Below are 13,112 nucleotides of genomic sequence, written 5' to 3' on the forward strand. Positions count from 1 at the left end.
TTAAAATTCACAGAAAATATGCCGTTCGCCGTTACAAAATAAGACAAAATGGCTTTGATTGGTGACACTTAACATTTGCATATGTCAAAGTTCAAACAAGAGTACCGGTGAGGTACATCATACGCCCGTCAGGAGTTTGATGGAAAACCATAGATATTAATGAATATATTACGGGTATGATTCAGTTCTAATTATGTAAAATTTTTGCAGTGGTAAACGGTCCCGACTTCTTCAAAGGCTAAGCAAGATTTTCCTATGATGTTCAGAATATTGACAAATTATTTGATTTATCTGTATCGCAGTGACCTAGTAATTGTATGTGACACACCACCATCCCGAGTTAATTTGTTCCTACATGTAAGGTTAGATAGTCATTGTGACGGAACATGCTCTTATCTTTTCGCCTGTGGCGATGTTAATTGTTTTAGAGGGCCGTGTGCAGCTTGGTTACGTAATACCCCCGCGCGACGGTGGTAGAGCTGCGTCCCAATATGCACTTAGACCAGGTGTGGAGGCCATGTGGCCAGTAGTTATGTAATAACTCCGGTAGTGCGGTTTATGACCGGGATATTTCTAGAGAATTGGCGACAGTAAGTCTGGCCATCTAAGAAAATATACCGTCCCTGGGAGTTGTGGAAATATCACATGATAGGTGAGGTACCGCGTTGTGCCCCCAGGCGATATTCGCCGTCTCTGAAATTTTTGAATAAATAGATAGGATTTTAGATATATCGGGGAGAAACATTGGAAGGCTCCCGGGGAACGTAGTCCGACTGGACTGGTAAATATATTTTTCTGCTCTGTTGTATAACCTTGATGTGATTGATGTGACTTTAAATATTTTAATACTGTATTATACCAATATTCTTTAGACAGTGTCTCCGGTAATCTGACGAAGTAAATTGTAGGCTTCACTGTTCTAATATTTTTATACGAGTATTTGGTAAGATAAAGCTTAGCCGGTCATCCTAGAGGACCTAGGTAAACTGTAGGTTATTGTCTTTATTGTGATATGTACCAGTATTAATTCTGTATTACAAGGTTACTGAATGAGTAGTTAAGGGTTAATTAAAAATTAACTAGTTAGGAATAGAGTTGTAATTCCTTTTTTAATTAAGTTCCCCTGGCAGCGTTTCTCAATTATCACACGTGTGGGTGTTGTATCACGGTGAAGTGATTAGAATATTGTGTAAACTAGACACCTAGTGATTAACTAATTAAGTGATTAGCTCTGGGTTGTTATTATATTGTTGTTGTTAATTAACTACTGCGGCAAGTACATTTGTCAGCGTAGTGTTAATACAGATTCCAAAGTGTATTGTGTTTTCTAGTGAACTAAACGTGCTATATATATATATATATATATATATATATATATATATATATATATATATATATATATATATATATATATATATTTATATAAGATCTTATCTCTGATTATACCTAGAGCCGAGCCACTCGGGTATTAGACTGCCCGATACAGCGAGATCTAATAGATATACAGTTAGGAGAGATATTTGGATAATTGTGTTTTATTCAGTTACGGGTATTATAGGATCCCCGTGACAGTCATGTATGCATCTGTATACAAAACATGCTCTGGACAAGTATTTACTGTTATGTGCAGTACACCGTAAAAAGCAGGTCACTGAGTACACGACACATCGCCATCCCAAGTTTTTCCTACATGTGAGATTTGATAGTCATGTATGCATCTGTATGCAAGATATGGTCCGTACAAGAAAAAGTTAACGGACGTACATACGGACGTACGGACGGACGGATGGACATACAACGCCATACCATAATACGACTCATCATAGACGAGCGTATAATTATGTGTTCGTAATATTTCAACCAATAGAACGAGCCATCTACAAAAAATTGGTTTGCGTCGTGACATGTTTGCATATATGACAGTAAAATCTTATTTTCGTAATATCTCCATCAATAGAGTGGGGAGAGATGTAGCCCAGTGGTAAAGCAGTCTCTTGATGCGCGGTCGGTTTGGGATCGATCCCCGTCAGTGGGCCCATTGGGCTACTTCTCGCTCTAGCCAGTGCACCACGTACAGTATATCAAAGGTCGTGGTATGATTTGATTTCGATTTGATTTGATTTCAACTTATTGTCGTGCTTATATCCAATTAAGGTTCAAGCACGCTGTCCTGGGCACACACCTCAGCTATCTGGGCTGCCTGTCCAGGACAATGGGTTAGTTGTTAGTTTGTTAGTGGTTAGTGAGAGAGAAGAGGGTGTAGTGGCCTTACACCTACCCATTGAGCCCTTATGAACTCGCTCTGGGTCGGAGCCGGTACCGGGCTGCGAACCCTGTACCTACCAGCCTGTAGTCCGATGGCTTAACCACTGCGCCACCGAAGCCGGTTCGTGGTATGTGCTATCCTGTCTATGGGATGGTGCATATAAAAGATCCCTTGCTGCTAATCGAATAGAGTAGCCAATGAAGTGGCGACAGCGGGTTTCCTCCCTCCATATCTGTGTGGTATTTAACCATATGTTTGACGCCATATAACCGTAAATAAAATGTGTTGAGTGCGTCGTTAAATAAAACATTTCCTTCCCTCTCAGGGGCGGATTATGCTTTAGATAAGGGGGGTTTCCGAAACAATATGTAAATGTTTATAATTTGAAATTATAAATTTTACAGGATACCTCAGAGAGAGAGAGAGAGAGAGAGAGAGAGAGAGAGAGAGAGAGAGAGAGAGAGAGAGAGAGACTTTATTGTGAACTGTTTAAAACTAATATATGAGCGCTACTTAAGACAGTTACTTGCATTAATTTTTAGGGGGGGGGGGGGGGGGGTCCGTGCACCTGGGAAACCCCCCATAATCCGCCCCTTCCTAGAAAATATAACTACGTCCATGAGTTTTAATACATTCCGATAAAAATACAGTCATAACGCCCAAGGCTAAAGCTGCGTCAAATTGCATTTGCACGTGCGACAAGGACAACTGTGTAACAGTTTTAATACTCGACAACATAATGCGAGGGTCTGGTCCACGTTATTTTCGTTTCAGTTTTTAATTTAATTTTTTTTTTACTTTCTAGTTGTTGATCATATTTGCCATAGAACTGATATAAAATAAAATTTTAACTCGACCTAAAGTAGGGTATAAGTCAGTTATACGCACGCTTCCTCCTCCGTCCATCCCTCTGCCCCGCCGTGCCTGGCTAACATTTCAGTGTTACTGTGCACTGCTTGATAAGCAATGGTATGTGCGCGTAGGCCTGTACTAATATGTTAGCGTGTCTTTTTCTCTGTACCCCGCTAATGTATATATATATATATATATATATATATATACACACACACACACACACACACGTAGCATATCTGACCTTGTAACAGCCTAACAGGACACAAACCACCGGCGTGAGCTTCCTATTGTTATTTGTCTTACTAAAACTGAGATTCATAAATCAAGTTTGTGGGCACATTCATATACATATTTGAACGTTAAATAAGTCAAAATGCAAAAGCTGGATTTTGAGCAAGACGGACATAAATATACTTCAGGCATGTCTGGGAGGACCAAGATAGGCCTGATAGCTGCCGTCGCCGTCGCTGTTATATTGGTAGCGATAATAACACCCGTGGCTTACTTTCTCACACGTCCGGACGATTCAGCTTCGCCGTTACCCACCTACCCTACCCAGAAACCTGATCACACGGCTGCAGAGAGACTGAACTGTTACCCCGAGGACGAGAGTAATCTGGAAAGTGTTACAAGAGAAAAGTGCGAGTTGCGGAACTGTGTTTACAAGCCCGACCCAGGGGAAGGGGGGCCGCTGTGTTATTTTCCTGTCGGTGGACACGGATACGCGGTGACTGGAGCCGAAGACACGGATCTCGGGTTCAAAGTTGCGCTTTCTCAACGAGGAAAATTCCCTTTCGGCGCGGCAGTCCAGGAACTAGTGTTTCAAGTGGAGATAAGAAGTGATCACTTACTTAGATTCAAGGTACAGTACTATATACCTTAGGGTTCGAACGTTACGACGGCACCTGGGCTGCGTTCAGCCAGACAAAGAAGAAAAACGTCTGCTAGACTGGTTTATGCGCTTCACGTTAAACCAAATGGCCACGTCAGAAACCAATCAAATAGGTCACGAACGTTAGCGAAACATTCTCAGCTTATTATTTTTTTTAAATACAAAAGTCCTACAGAGTAACTTGAAAATACTACCAGGGCTGTCAGGTTTGTACATGTGTACACGGTATTGTTTAAGCCCCCCCTCCCCCCCACACACACGTATTGTTTATGCAGAGCTCTATTAACATGTCTTCGTTTTCTTGAGTCGACATGGTGTCGGTGGATGACGCCATTCTGAAACGCTTCGACTGACGATTGGTTCATCTAACACATCTTAACGCAACGTAGATTGGCGCACACGGTCAATCTAATTAAAATTAGCTCCACTATTATATGTGGATCTAACAGTAGCCAGTTGTAGCTCATTTCCACCAATCAAAACCTTACTTGCAGAATCCTGCCAGTGATTTAAAAATAATTTGAAAACATTCCGAATTATCCTGAGAGTATACGACATGTTTCGTGTGAATTACGAATGCCTTAAAACATGTTTTATTTTATAAAATAAATAATTTGTAATGTAAAACTGAAGACTGATTTAGGTGGGGTTTTTTTTCATAAATAAATAAATAATTTTTAATGTAAAATTGAAGACTAAAAACCCACCCCGTTCGTATTGGTATGGTTCGCTGTACTGCGGCCACTAAAATAGACTCGCCCGACCGCGATTTTTAACGCACGTCGCTGCTTTTTTTATTGCTCGTGTGCGCCGGCTTTAACAGTAGAGCGGTATACCATATATATATATATATATATATATATATATATATATATATATATATATATATATATATATATATATATATATACATACACAAAGAAACAAGTTAAGCACCCCCTGGATTTTTCACAATGACTTGTCTTACAAGGTTTGGCGTTGAAAGCCTGATAACATAACCTCGGAAAAACAAATGTGTTTTGCAAGAATACATCTTTGACAGTAAGAAAATATAACAAGTGTATCCAGTTTTAAAATTTTAATCATGATTCTGAGAAGAATTCCAATATGCTGTATTTGAGCCAAAAACTGAGGCATAATAAGTATGGAGGTGCAGAGTCAGAAACACAAGTCAACATTATGATTGATGATGAAAAATGTCATTTGAAGTCCACAGATGACATTCATGACACAAATCATCAATAGCGGGTAAACCCGCCACGTGCCCGGATGACATCTTCCACCCTTCGTCTCATCCCTCCAGTAAGTCGTCTAATCTGCTGCATGGGCAACTGCTGCCATTCTCGATGAAGAGCTGCCTCTAATTGTGCCAGAGTCTGTATAGGTGGTATCAGTGCCTGTTCTCAACACCCCAAGATGTCCCAAACATGCTCTAGCGGGTTTAGGTCAGGACTCATGGCCGGCCAGGGCAGGATTGTCACAGCTTCAGTTTGGAGTAAAGCTCTTACTGAACAGGAACGATGTGGCCTAGCTTTGTCATCCATGTACAGAGGTCTGGTGGTGAGTGGATGGTTGTCAAAATGCGGCACAACAACTGGTTGCAGGATGTTACGAATGTACCGATCACCATTGAGGTTGCCTTGGATGGTGACAAGATCCAGCTTACAATCATGTGATAGACAACCCCAAACCATTACTGAACCTCCACCATACGAGGTTGTAGATCGTATGTTCCTGGGTGTGTAGGCAGCATTTTTATGTCTCCAAACTCAGTCGGCCATCTCTGACATGGAGCAGGAACCGGCTTTCGTCAAACCAATGGACTCTTCGCCAGGACCTCAGATTCCAACCTCTCTGGACCAAACACCACGCTAAATGGCGGATCTTGTGATGATCAGCAAGACAGGGACGCTTGATGACCCTTCTGGCCTTCAATCCCATAAATTTCAGACGATTCCTCACTGTTCTGGCTGACATCCATCTATTGGGTAACCATTGGCTCTTCAGAACAGGAGACGTAGTAAAGGGTTGACGATGTACAAGCCGAAGCAGGGCCCTGTCCTCGCACTGTGACGTCATGCACGGTCTCCCTGACCGAGGGAGATCCTTTACAGCATTGGTATGCCCGTGTTTTCATATCAATCTGCTGATTACGGTGTAATGATACCCTAGTTGACGTCCTATACTTTTGAAGGTCATGCCGGTCGCATGCATACCAATAATACGCCATCTTTGGGCCTCTGATAACCGTCGACATGCCATATTCACTTCAACAATGCAAGACAGTGACGTTAAATGACAACAATTGCAGTGTATTGATACTGCATTTTGAGCAAAGCATGGGTGGCATGATGGACGTGCATGTCGTTCTGTTGTGGGACGTCACAGTTGTCACTGTACTCTCCTATTATTTCGATGGAACACCATTCTTGACATATTTGTCACGTAATTTGCAGTTTTTACAAATGGGGCTATTTCAGTACTAATTACATCTAGGGGTGCTTAACTTTTTTCTTTGTGACACACCATTCGATAGTAATGGTATCATGTCAATACCGATTCACCGTAGGCCTACCGAGCAAATCAGTAAACACCGAAATTTCGGTATTGAAAAATCTTTTACGCCATTTAGTAAAGCACTAACAATATATCTCAGACGAACACAAAATAGCTGAAAAGAAAAGAGATATAAGGGCCTTGTGTATGGAATTTAATTTAATTTAGATGAAATTAGCGAGTGAATCGGGCATGCAATTAAAGCCGAATTTACCGATCGATATCGATATCGGTAGGCCTATCGGTACTGTATTATACATAAGTGTTATATATTTGTTATTATCTTAAAAGTATATATTAGCGACGACGATTATTACACGCAGCAGGCCTTTTAATCGTAAAGAGCGTCACCCACTACACCTCTCGAATTGGTTACCTATCACTATCCGTAACTGTAACGCATTTCGTATTATTAAAATTAAATATACACTTTTATGCTAGGTTTATGCTAGGTTTATGCTAGGGCAGTGTAATCGTATGCAGTGCATGTAACATATGCAGTGGTGACTCATTCGACTTCCCATAGAAGATTGTCGAAGTGTTGACAGTATCACTATCCGTAACAATAACGGTTGCGAAACATTTATTTTTCAAGTTTACAACTCATCAGCATACATGATACATAGAGGTAGCCCGAGTACTATGACTGTGAGAAGTGGGCGGGACGTAGCCCAGTGGTAAAGCGCTCGGTACATCAAAGGCCGTGGTATGTGCTATCCTGTCTATGGGATGGTGCATATAAAATCGAAAACAGTAGCCCATGAAGTGGCGACAGCGGGTTTCCTCCCTCAATATCTGTGCGGTCCTTAACCTTATGTCTGACGCCATATAACCGTAAATAAAATGTGTTGAGTGCATCGTTAAATAAAACATTTCCTTCCTGACTGCAAGAGCTAGACGGAGGACATTTGGACAGTTATACATAACATTATTATGGTAAAATGTAGCGGGTTTCCTCTCTAACACTATGATAAAATTACCGAATATTTGACATCCAATAGCCGATGAATCAATGTGCTCTAGTGGCATCGTTAAACAAAACACTTTTTTAGGTGATTGTCGGGCACTTGTCGTATTATCGTATGAGACGGCCCTGGGCCCGTTCCACGAAGCGATCTTAGCACTAAGATCTCCTTAGTGCATAAGGTAGCTATGCACTTAAGGTGATCTCAGGGCTAAGATCGCTTTGTAGAACGGGACCTGGAATACGGAATCGATGAGTGGGCGATCATGTGACGCTGCGTCACGATATAGGTCGGCGAACTTAGAATTCGGCTGTCGAAGGTAGCTGCTGTCGGGTTTATTTCTGTAGTGTGTGTATTAGTCATTAATATCTGGAACTCGAAAATGATCGATGTAAATGTATTTGACGTCAAACATAGGATTGTTGTGGTATTAGAGCGGAAATCTTTGACTACTCTTTGGTGGGCAGCGATTGCCAGAAAATTACATAGCTTGGTCCCTGGCTGTAATGAGAGCGTATAACTGTTCAAATGTCCGTCTAGCTCTCTTACAGTCTTGAGTACTCGGGCTAACATAGAGGTAGCCCGAGTACTCTGACTGTAAGAGAGCTAGACGGACATTTGGACATAAACACGCTCTCATTACAGTCAGAGACCAACCTATGTCTTTTTTTGGCAATTCCTGACTACCAAACGGTAGGCAACGAGTCCCGCTCTAATACCACAACAATCCTATGTTTGACTTCAAATACCTTTACATCAATCATTTTCGAGTTAAGTGATACCAAAAAATCCACATATTAATCACTAATACACATACTACAGAAAGAAACCCGACAGCACCCACATTCAGCTACGCTTCGTGACACTCCGTCGCAACAATTACAAAGCTCGGCGATCTATTTCGAGACTGGGCGATTCCGCCTTGTGCAGCAGTTACAGGGGTCGTCTCATAAGAGGAGGCAGTACGTAGCACATACTTTTGCCGTATCCTGTCGACAACACCCCAAATGTATCCTTCAAATTCAAAATGGAATCAATAATGTGTAATTGTTTTGGTTTAATGACGTAATGAAATCCAAATTCATCCTAAACGGCATTAGCCAACTCTTCCATGTTGTAACTTCGCTTGATATGAGACGGCCCCTGTAACTGCTGCACAAGGCGGAATCGCCCAGTGCGCGATCACGTGGTCTACGTCTCGAAATAGATGGCCGAGCTTTGCAATTGTTGCGACGGAGTGTCACGAAGCATAGCTGAATGTGGGTGCTGTCGGGTTTCTTTCTGTAGTAAGTGTATTAGTGATTAATATGTGGATTTTTTGGTATCTCTTAACTCGAAAATGATTGATGTAAAGGTATTTGACGTCAAACATAGGATTGTTGTGGTATTAGAGCGGGACTCGTTGCCTACCGTTTGGTAGTCAGGAATTGCCAAAAAAAGACATAGGTTGGTCTCTGACTGTAATGAGAGCGTGTTTATGTCCAAATGTCCGTCTAGCTCTCTTACAGTCAGAGTACTCGGGCTAACATAGAGGCTACAACATGTATACTATATATACTATAATATAGGCCTACAGGACGGTGTGCAATAGGTAAGTAGTATTCACTGTAAAATTAGAAGAGATTTAAAAAAAAAGGTGTGCACTAGTTTCAACACCGTCTCGGATTGCACGGGCACCGTCTAAATAAGTGACGCGTTTAAGATGCTCAATGCTCGCGAACAATTTGACTGGTACGATCGCCCATATTACGTTAGGTCCAAAACACACCGGGTCTATGTCTGGGACTGGCGAGTAAGGTAAACAGACTAAGTCTGGTGTGTTTTGACGTCTGGGTCTGTATCAGTTATGCGTTATCATCAAAGCAAACATCTCTGATGAAGATGAAATAATTTTGGCTGATTATTATTACAAAACCACAAAAAAGAAATGTAGAGAAAGATGGGTGCGTCATGTAACATAAATCAACAACTATGACAATTTCACATTGTTTATACAAGCCTTTCCTTTTCTTGATTACAAAATGCTGGAACATAGGCGAAAGTTTCCGTAGGCAAAATGTCAGTATCTGTTATGACCACCACGAGCCCTGATGACAGCTTGACAACAGCGATGCATGGATGCAGTCAAACGTTGCACACCACCATATGGAATGTTATGTCACTACGCTGCAGTGCTGTAAGAAGTTGCGGAAGTGTCTGGGGTGGTGGATTCCCCATCGCAAACACTGATCCAGTGCATCCCATAGATGTTCTATTGGGTTTAAATCCGGCAAACAGGCAGGCCAGGGTAATGTCTGGATGTTGTTGCGCTGCAGAAACTCCTGACTAACACATGCAACATGTGGTCTGGCATTGTCATGCTGAAACATTCCACCGTAGACGTTCATGTGCGGAATGACGTGATGCTGCAGGATCTCGTCTCAATATCTGATGCCCGTCAGTGCACCTGCCACATACACAAGAGCTGTCCTACCACCATGATGGATCCTGCCCACACCATGACACTGCCACCACCAAAATGGTCCACTTGTTGAACGCAGTTTGGAGTATAACGGTCCCCTTGACGTCTATAGACACGTGTAAGTCCATCAGCACGTGACAGGAGAAAACGAGACTTATCTGAGAACAAAACGATCCTCCACCTGGCATGTGTCCATCCCAGCCTCTGCTGGCACCACTGCAGATGCTCCACTAAGTGATGTGGGGTCAAAACATTCCGTTGCACTGGTCTTCTAGGGAAAATTCCTATCTCCCTCAGCCGATTACAAACTGTCTGGTCAGAAATTCTGCGTAGTCCAGTGATTTGTGTCGCTGTGGTTGTTGCTGTTGTGGTTCGATTTCGAAAACTGACACACCCGTATGTATCGATCTTGAGCGGCGGTGATTACTCTGGGACAACTTGACCTTGGCCTGTCATTAACACTTTGAGTGGTGTTGTACCGTGCCCATAAAGCAAAGATGGTCTGTCTGGAGACACCAAATGCCTTGCCACACCTTGTTGAGTTGCCTCTGCTTGCAATTGTTGACAACCAAATGGTCGCAAGATTTAATAAAAAAAAAGTGTATTTTAGACACAATAGCTTGCGATGATTTGGTTGTCGACGATTGCCAAAGCATTACATAGTTTCCTCTAGTCTTACCCTACATATCAAAATCATTAAGGAGAGGGCTGGAGGTCACTCGAGCTATTTAAATGCTATGACCTGACCTGACCTGACCTGACCTGACCTGACCTGACAATGTTACTGTTAGTTGATAGAAATTTGAGAACCCAAATGGCCTGAATCTGTTATGGGGGTTTGGGGTCATTGCTCCTCTCATAAAGTTTAGAATTTTAGGTGTCCTAATAATAGCATTTTCAGTTTTCTGAGCACAATAACAAAGAAAAGTGAATGGGGAGCATTGGCCCTCCCCCGTCCTGCTGTCCCTGATTTAATGTCAAACATTTGGTAATTTTGTCAGACTCATGTCAGACTCATGACATCAGATGAAACCTGCAAGGAAATAAACAGTGTAGTTGTCAAGTGTTAGTCTTTAAAGGGTCATACTCTAGTTTCAACCCATGAAAATTAACACTAGGTTTAGTTAATCTACAAACCTGAAACACATTTGGATAAAGTTACAATTGAGTGAAACCTAAGTCAGTGACTTTGAAATGGTGAAATACCCTCTGAAAATGGACTAAAACACGACTCCATAACTATTACTTCTCAGACACACGTGCATTTTTAAAAATATGAGAAATGCATTTTGTGATATTAAAAACACCAGGATGACCAAAAACACTTCAAATGTACGGAAATGGATAATCTAATCAATAAGATTTAAATAATGTCTAATTTCAGTTATCAAAAATGGCTGCTCTAATAATAAAAAATATGTCATAGTGTTTAAAAACTAGGGTGTGTCCCTTTAATTGTTTTATTCCCATTTGTTTGTTTTCTGCTTTCAGTTTGATGATCCCAATCGCAGCAGATACAAGGTACCAGTGGTTTTAAATTTACCACGAAAGAAAGCCAAAAACCCAAAATATAAAGTAGAAATCTTCAACCAGACGGGAACAGATCTGTTTGCTTTCCGTATTATCAGAATACAAACTGGCACTGTTATGTAAGTTTTCAGTATTTTATATTCATAAAATTGTTTTCATTTTGTGTAATAATGACATGATTAAAGCACCTTGATTAATTAATAATCAGCTATTTGATAATTCTGACATATAGTTTTAAAGCAAACCCAGTGCATTTTTCCATTAGCAACAATGGATTGTTTATAAGCACTTTCTCCCACAGACAGCACAACACATACCATGGCCTTTGATGTAACATTCGTAGAACACTGGTTGGGGTTGAGAAAAAACAATCTGAGAATGGGTTTGATCCTATGTTCAAAGCACCACATGCAAACGCTCTGCTGAGTGAACTGGCTCCTGCCATGCAAACCACAAAAGTGTATTATCTTAGTTGCAAGAATTTTGCTTGATACCATTGGTTTGAGATCGATCCCCGTCGGTGGGCCAATTGGGCCATTTCTTGTTCCAGCCAGTGCACCACAGCTGGTATATCAACAGTCGTGGTATGTGCTATCATGTCTGTTGGATAGTGCATATAAAAGATCCCTTGCTACTAAAGGAAAAATGTAATGGGTTTCCTCTCTAAGACTATATGTCAAAATTACCAACTGTTAGACATCCAATAGCCGATAAAAGATATGAATGTTCACTAGTAGTGTCGTTAAATAATAATACTACCACCCATCACCCTTAAAGTGAAAAAAGAAAGAAATTGGGGGTCAATTAAGCTGCTCATTTCTGAGATAACAGGTTGTGTCTATGACTAACCTAGTTCCGCACAAAATTTGAGTACTTTTTTTACAGGTACCCCATACATGTTTCAAGCACAAGGCTACTTGACACAGTGGTACTAAATGAAATAAAATTGCATACATTTTTTGACCAGATGAAACTATTTTGTTTTACAACCACCACACTCACATTTATCACCAATCACAGGACTTCTTGTGTTCACTTCTCTATCAAAAGTTTGGTGCACCTCTTAACTTTGACCCAGCCGGAAGTTTAGTACTACCTATACTGATAACATACATTTATCACAAACTGTCCAGCTATGTGTTTTTATGACAACCAGGATCTGGTGTATTTTAATATAAACTGACAACCTCACTGAAACTGTTGTTTCTACAGTGCAACCTAATATAATGTACAGTTCATAAGGCATATATATATATATACATATTCCTTATATCTGAGGAAGGAAACACCAACATGACTGTACCTGTATGAAGTAATGACTTAATGTTTTGAACATTGGTGTTGGGAGGAAATCCTGTATGCTGGGTGTGGGAATTTCAAATCTATCAGCCATGCTGATTTTCATAATGAACCATCAAAACCATTGGCAGCCACCAATATTCCTGACTATATTTTATTTATAGCCTACTAATATCTGGAATTATCATGCAGCTTTCACCTCGAACTTTGACCCAGCCAGAAGTTATTTGGTTTAGTACAACTACCTAGACTGGGGAGCGAAAATGTACATAGTGAAAAAAACAAAAA

General features: G+C 41.0%; 1 protein-coding gene across 1 annotated transcript in view; it reads left to right on the top strand.

The window, feature by feature from the left end:
• Nucleotides 1-3,401: 3,401 nt before the first annotated feature.
• Nucleotides 3,402-13,112, top strand: part of LOC121375777 (maltase-glucoamylase, intestinal-like) — a 70,615-nt gene continuing 60,904 nt past the window's right edge. The window contains exons 1-2 of the mRNA XM_041503406.1: nucleotides 3,402-3,983; nucleotides 11,487-11,644. Of these exons, the coding sequence (XP_041359340.1) occupies nucleotides 3,495-3,983; nucleotides 11,487-11,644 (647 nt within the window). The 5' untranslated portion in view covers nucleotides 3,402-3,494. The remainder of the gene's footprint in view (nucleotides 3,984-11,486; nucleotides 11,645-13,112) is intronic.

The sequence above is a fragment of the Gigantopelta aegis genome, chromosome 6 (genome assembly GCF_016097555.1).
Source record: "Gigantopelta aegis isolate Gae_Host chromosome 6, Gae_host_genome, whole genome shotgun sequence".
Lineage (NCBI taxonomy): Eukaryota > Metazoa > Mollusca > Gastropoda > Neomphalida > Peltospiridae > Gigantopelta > Gigantopelta aegis.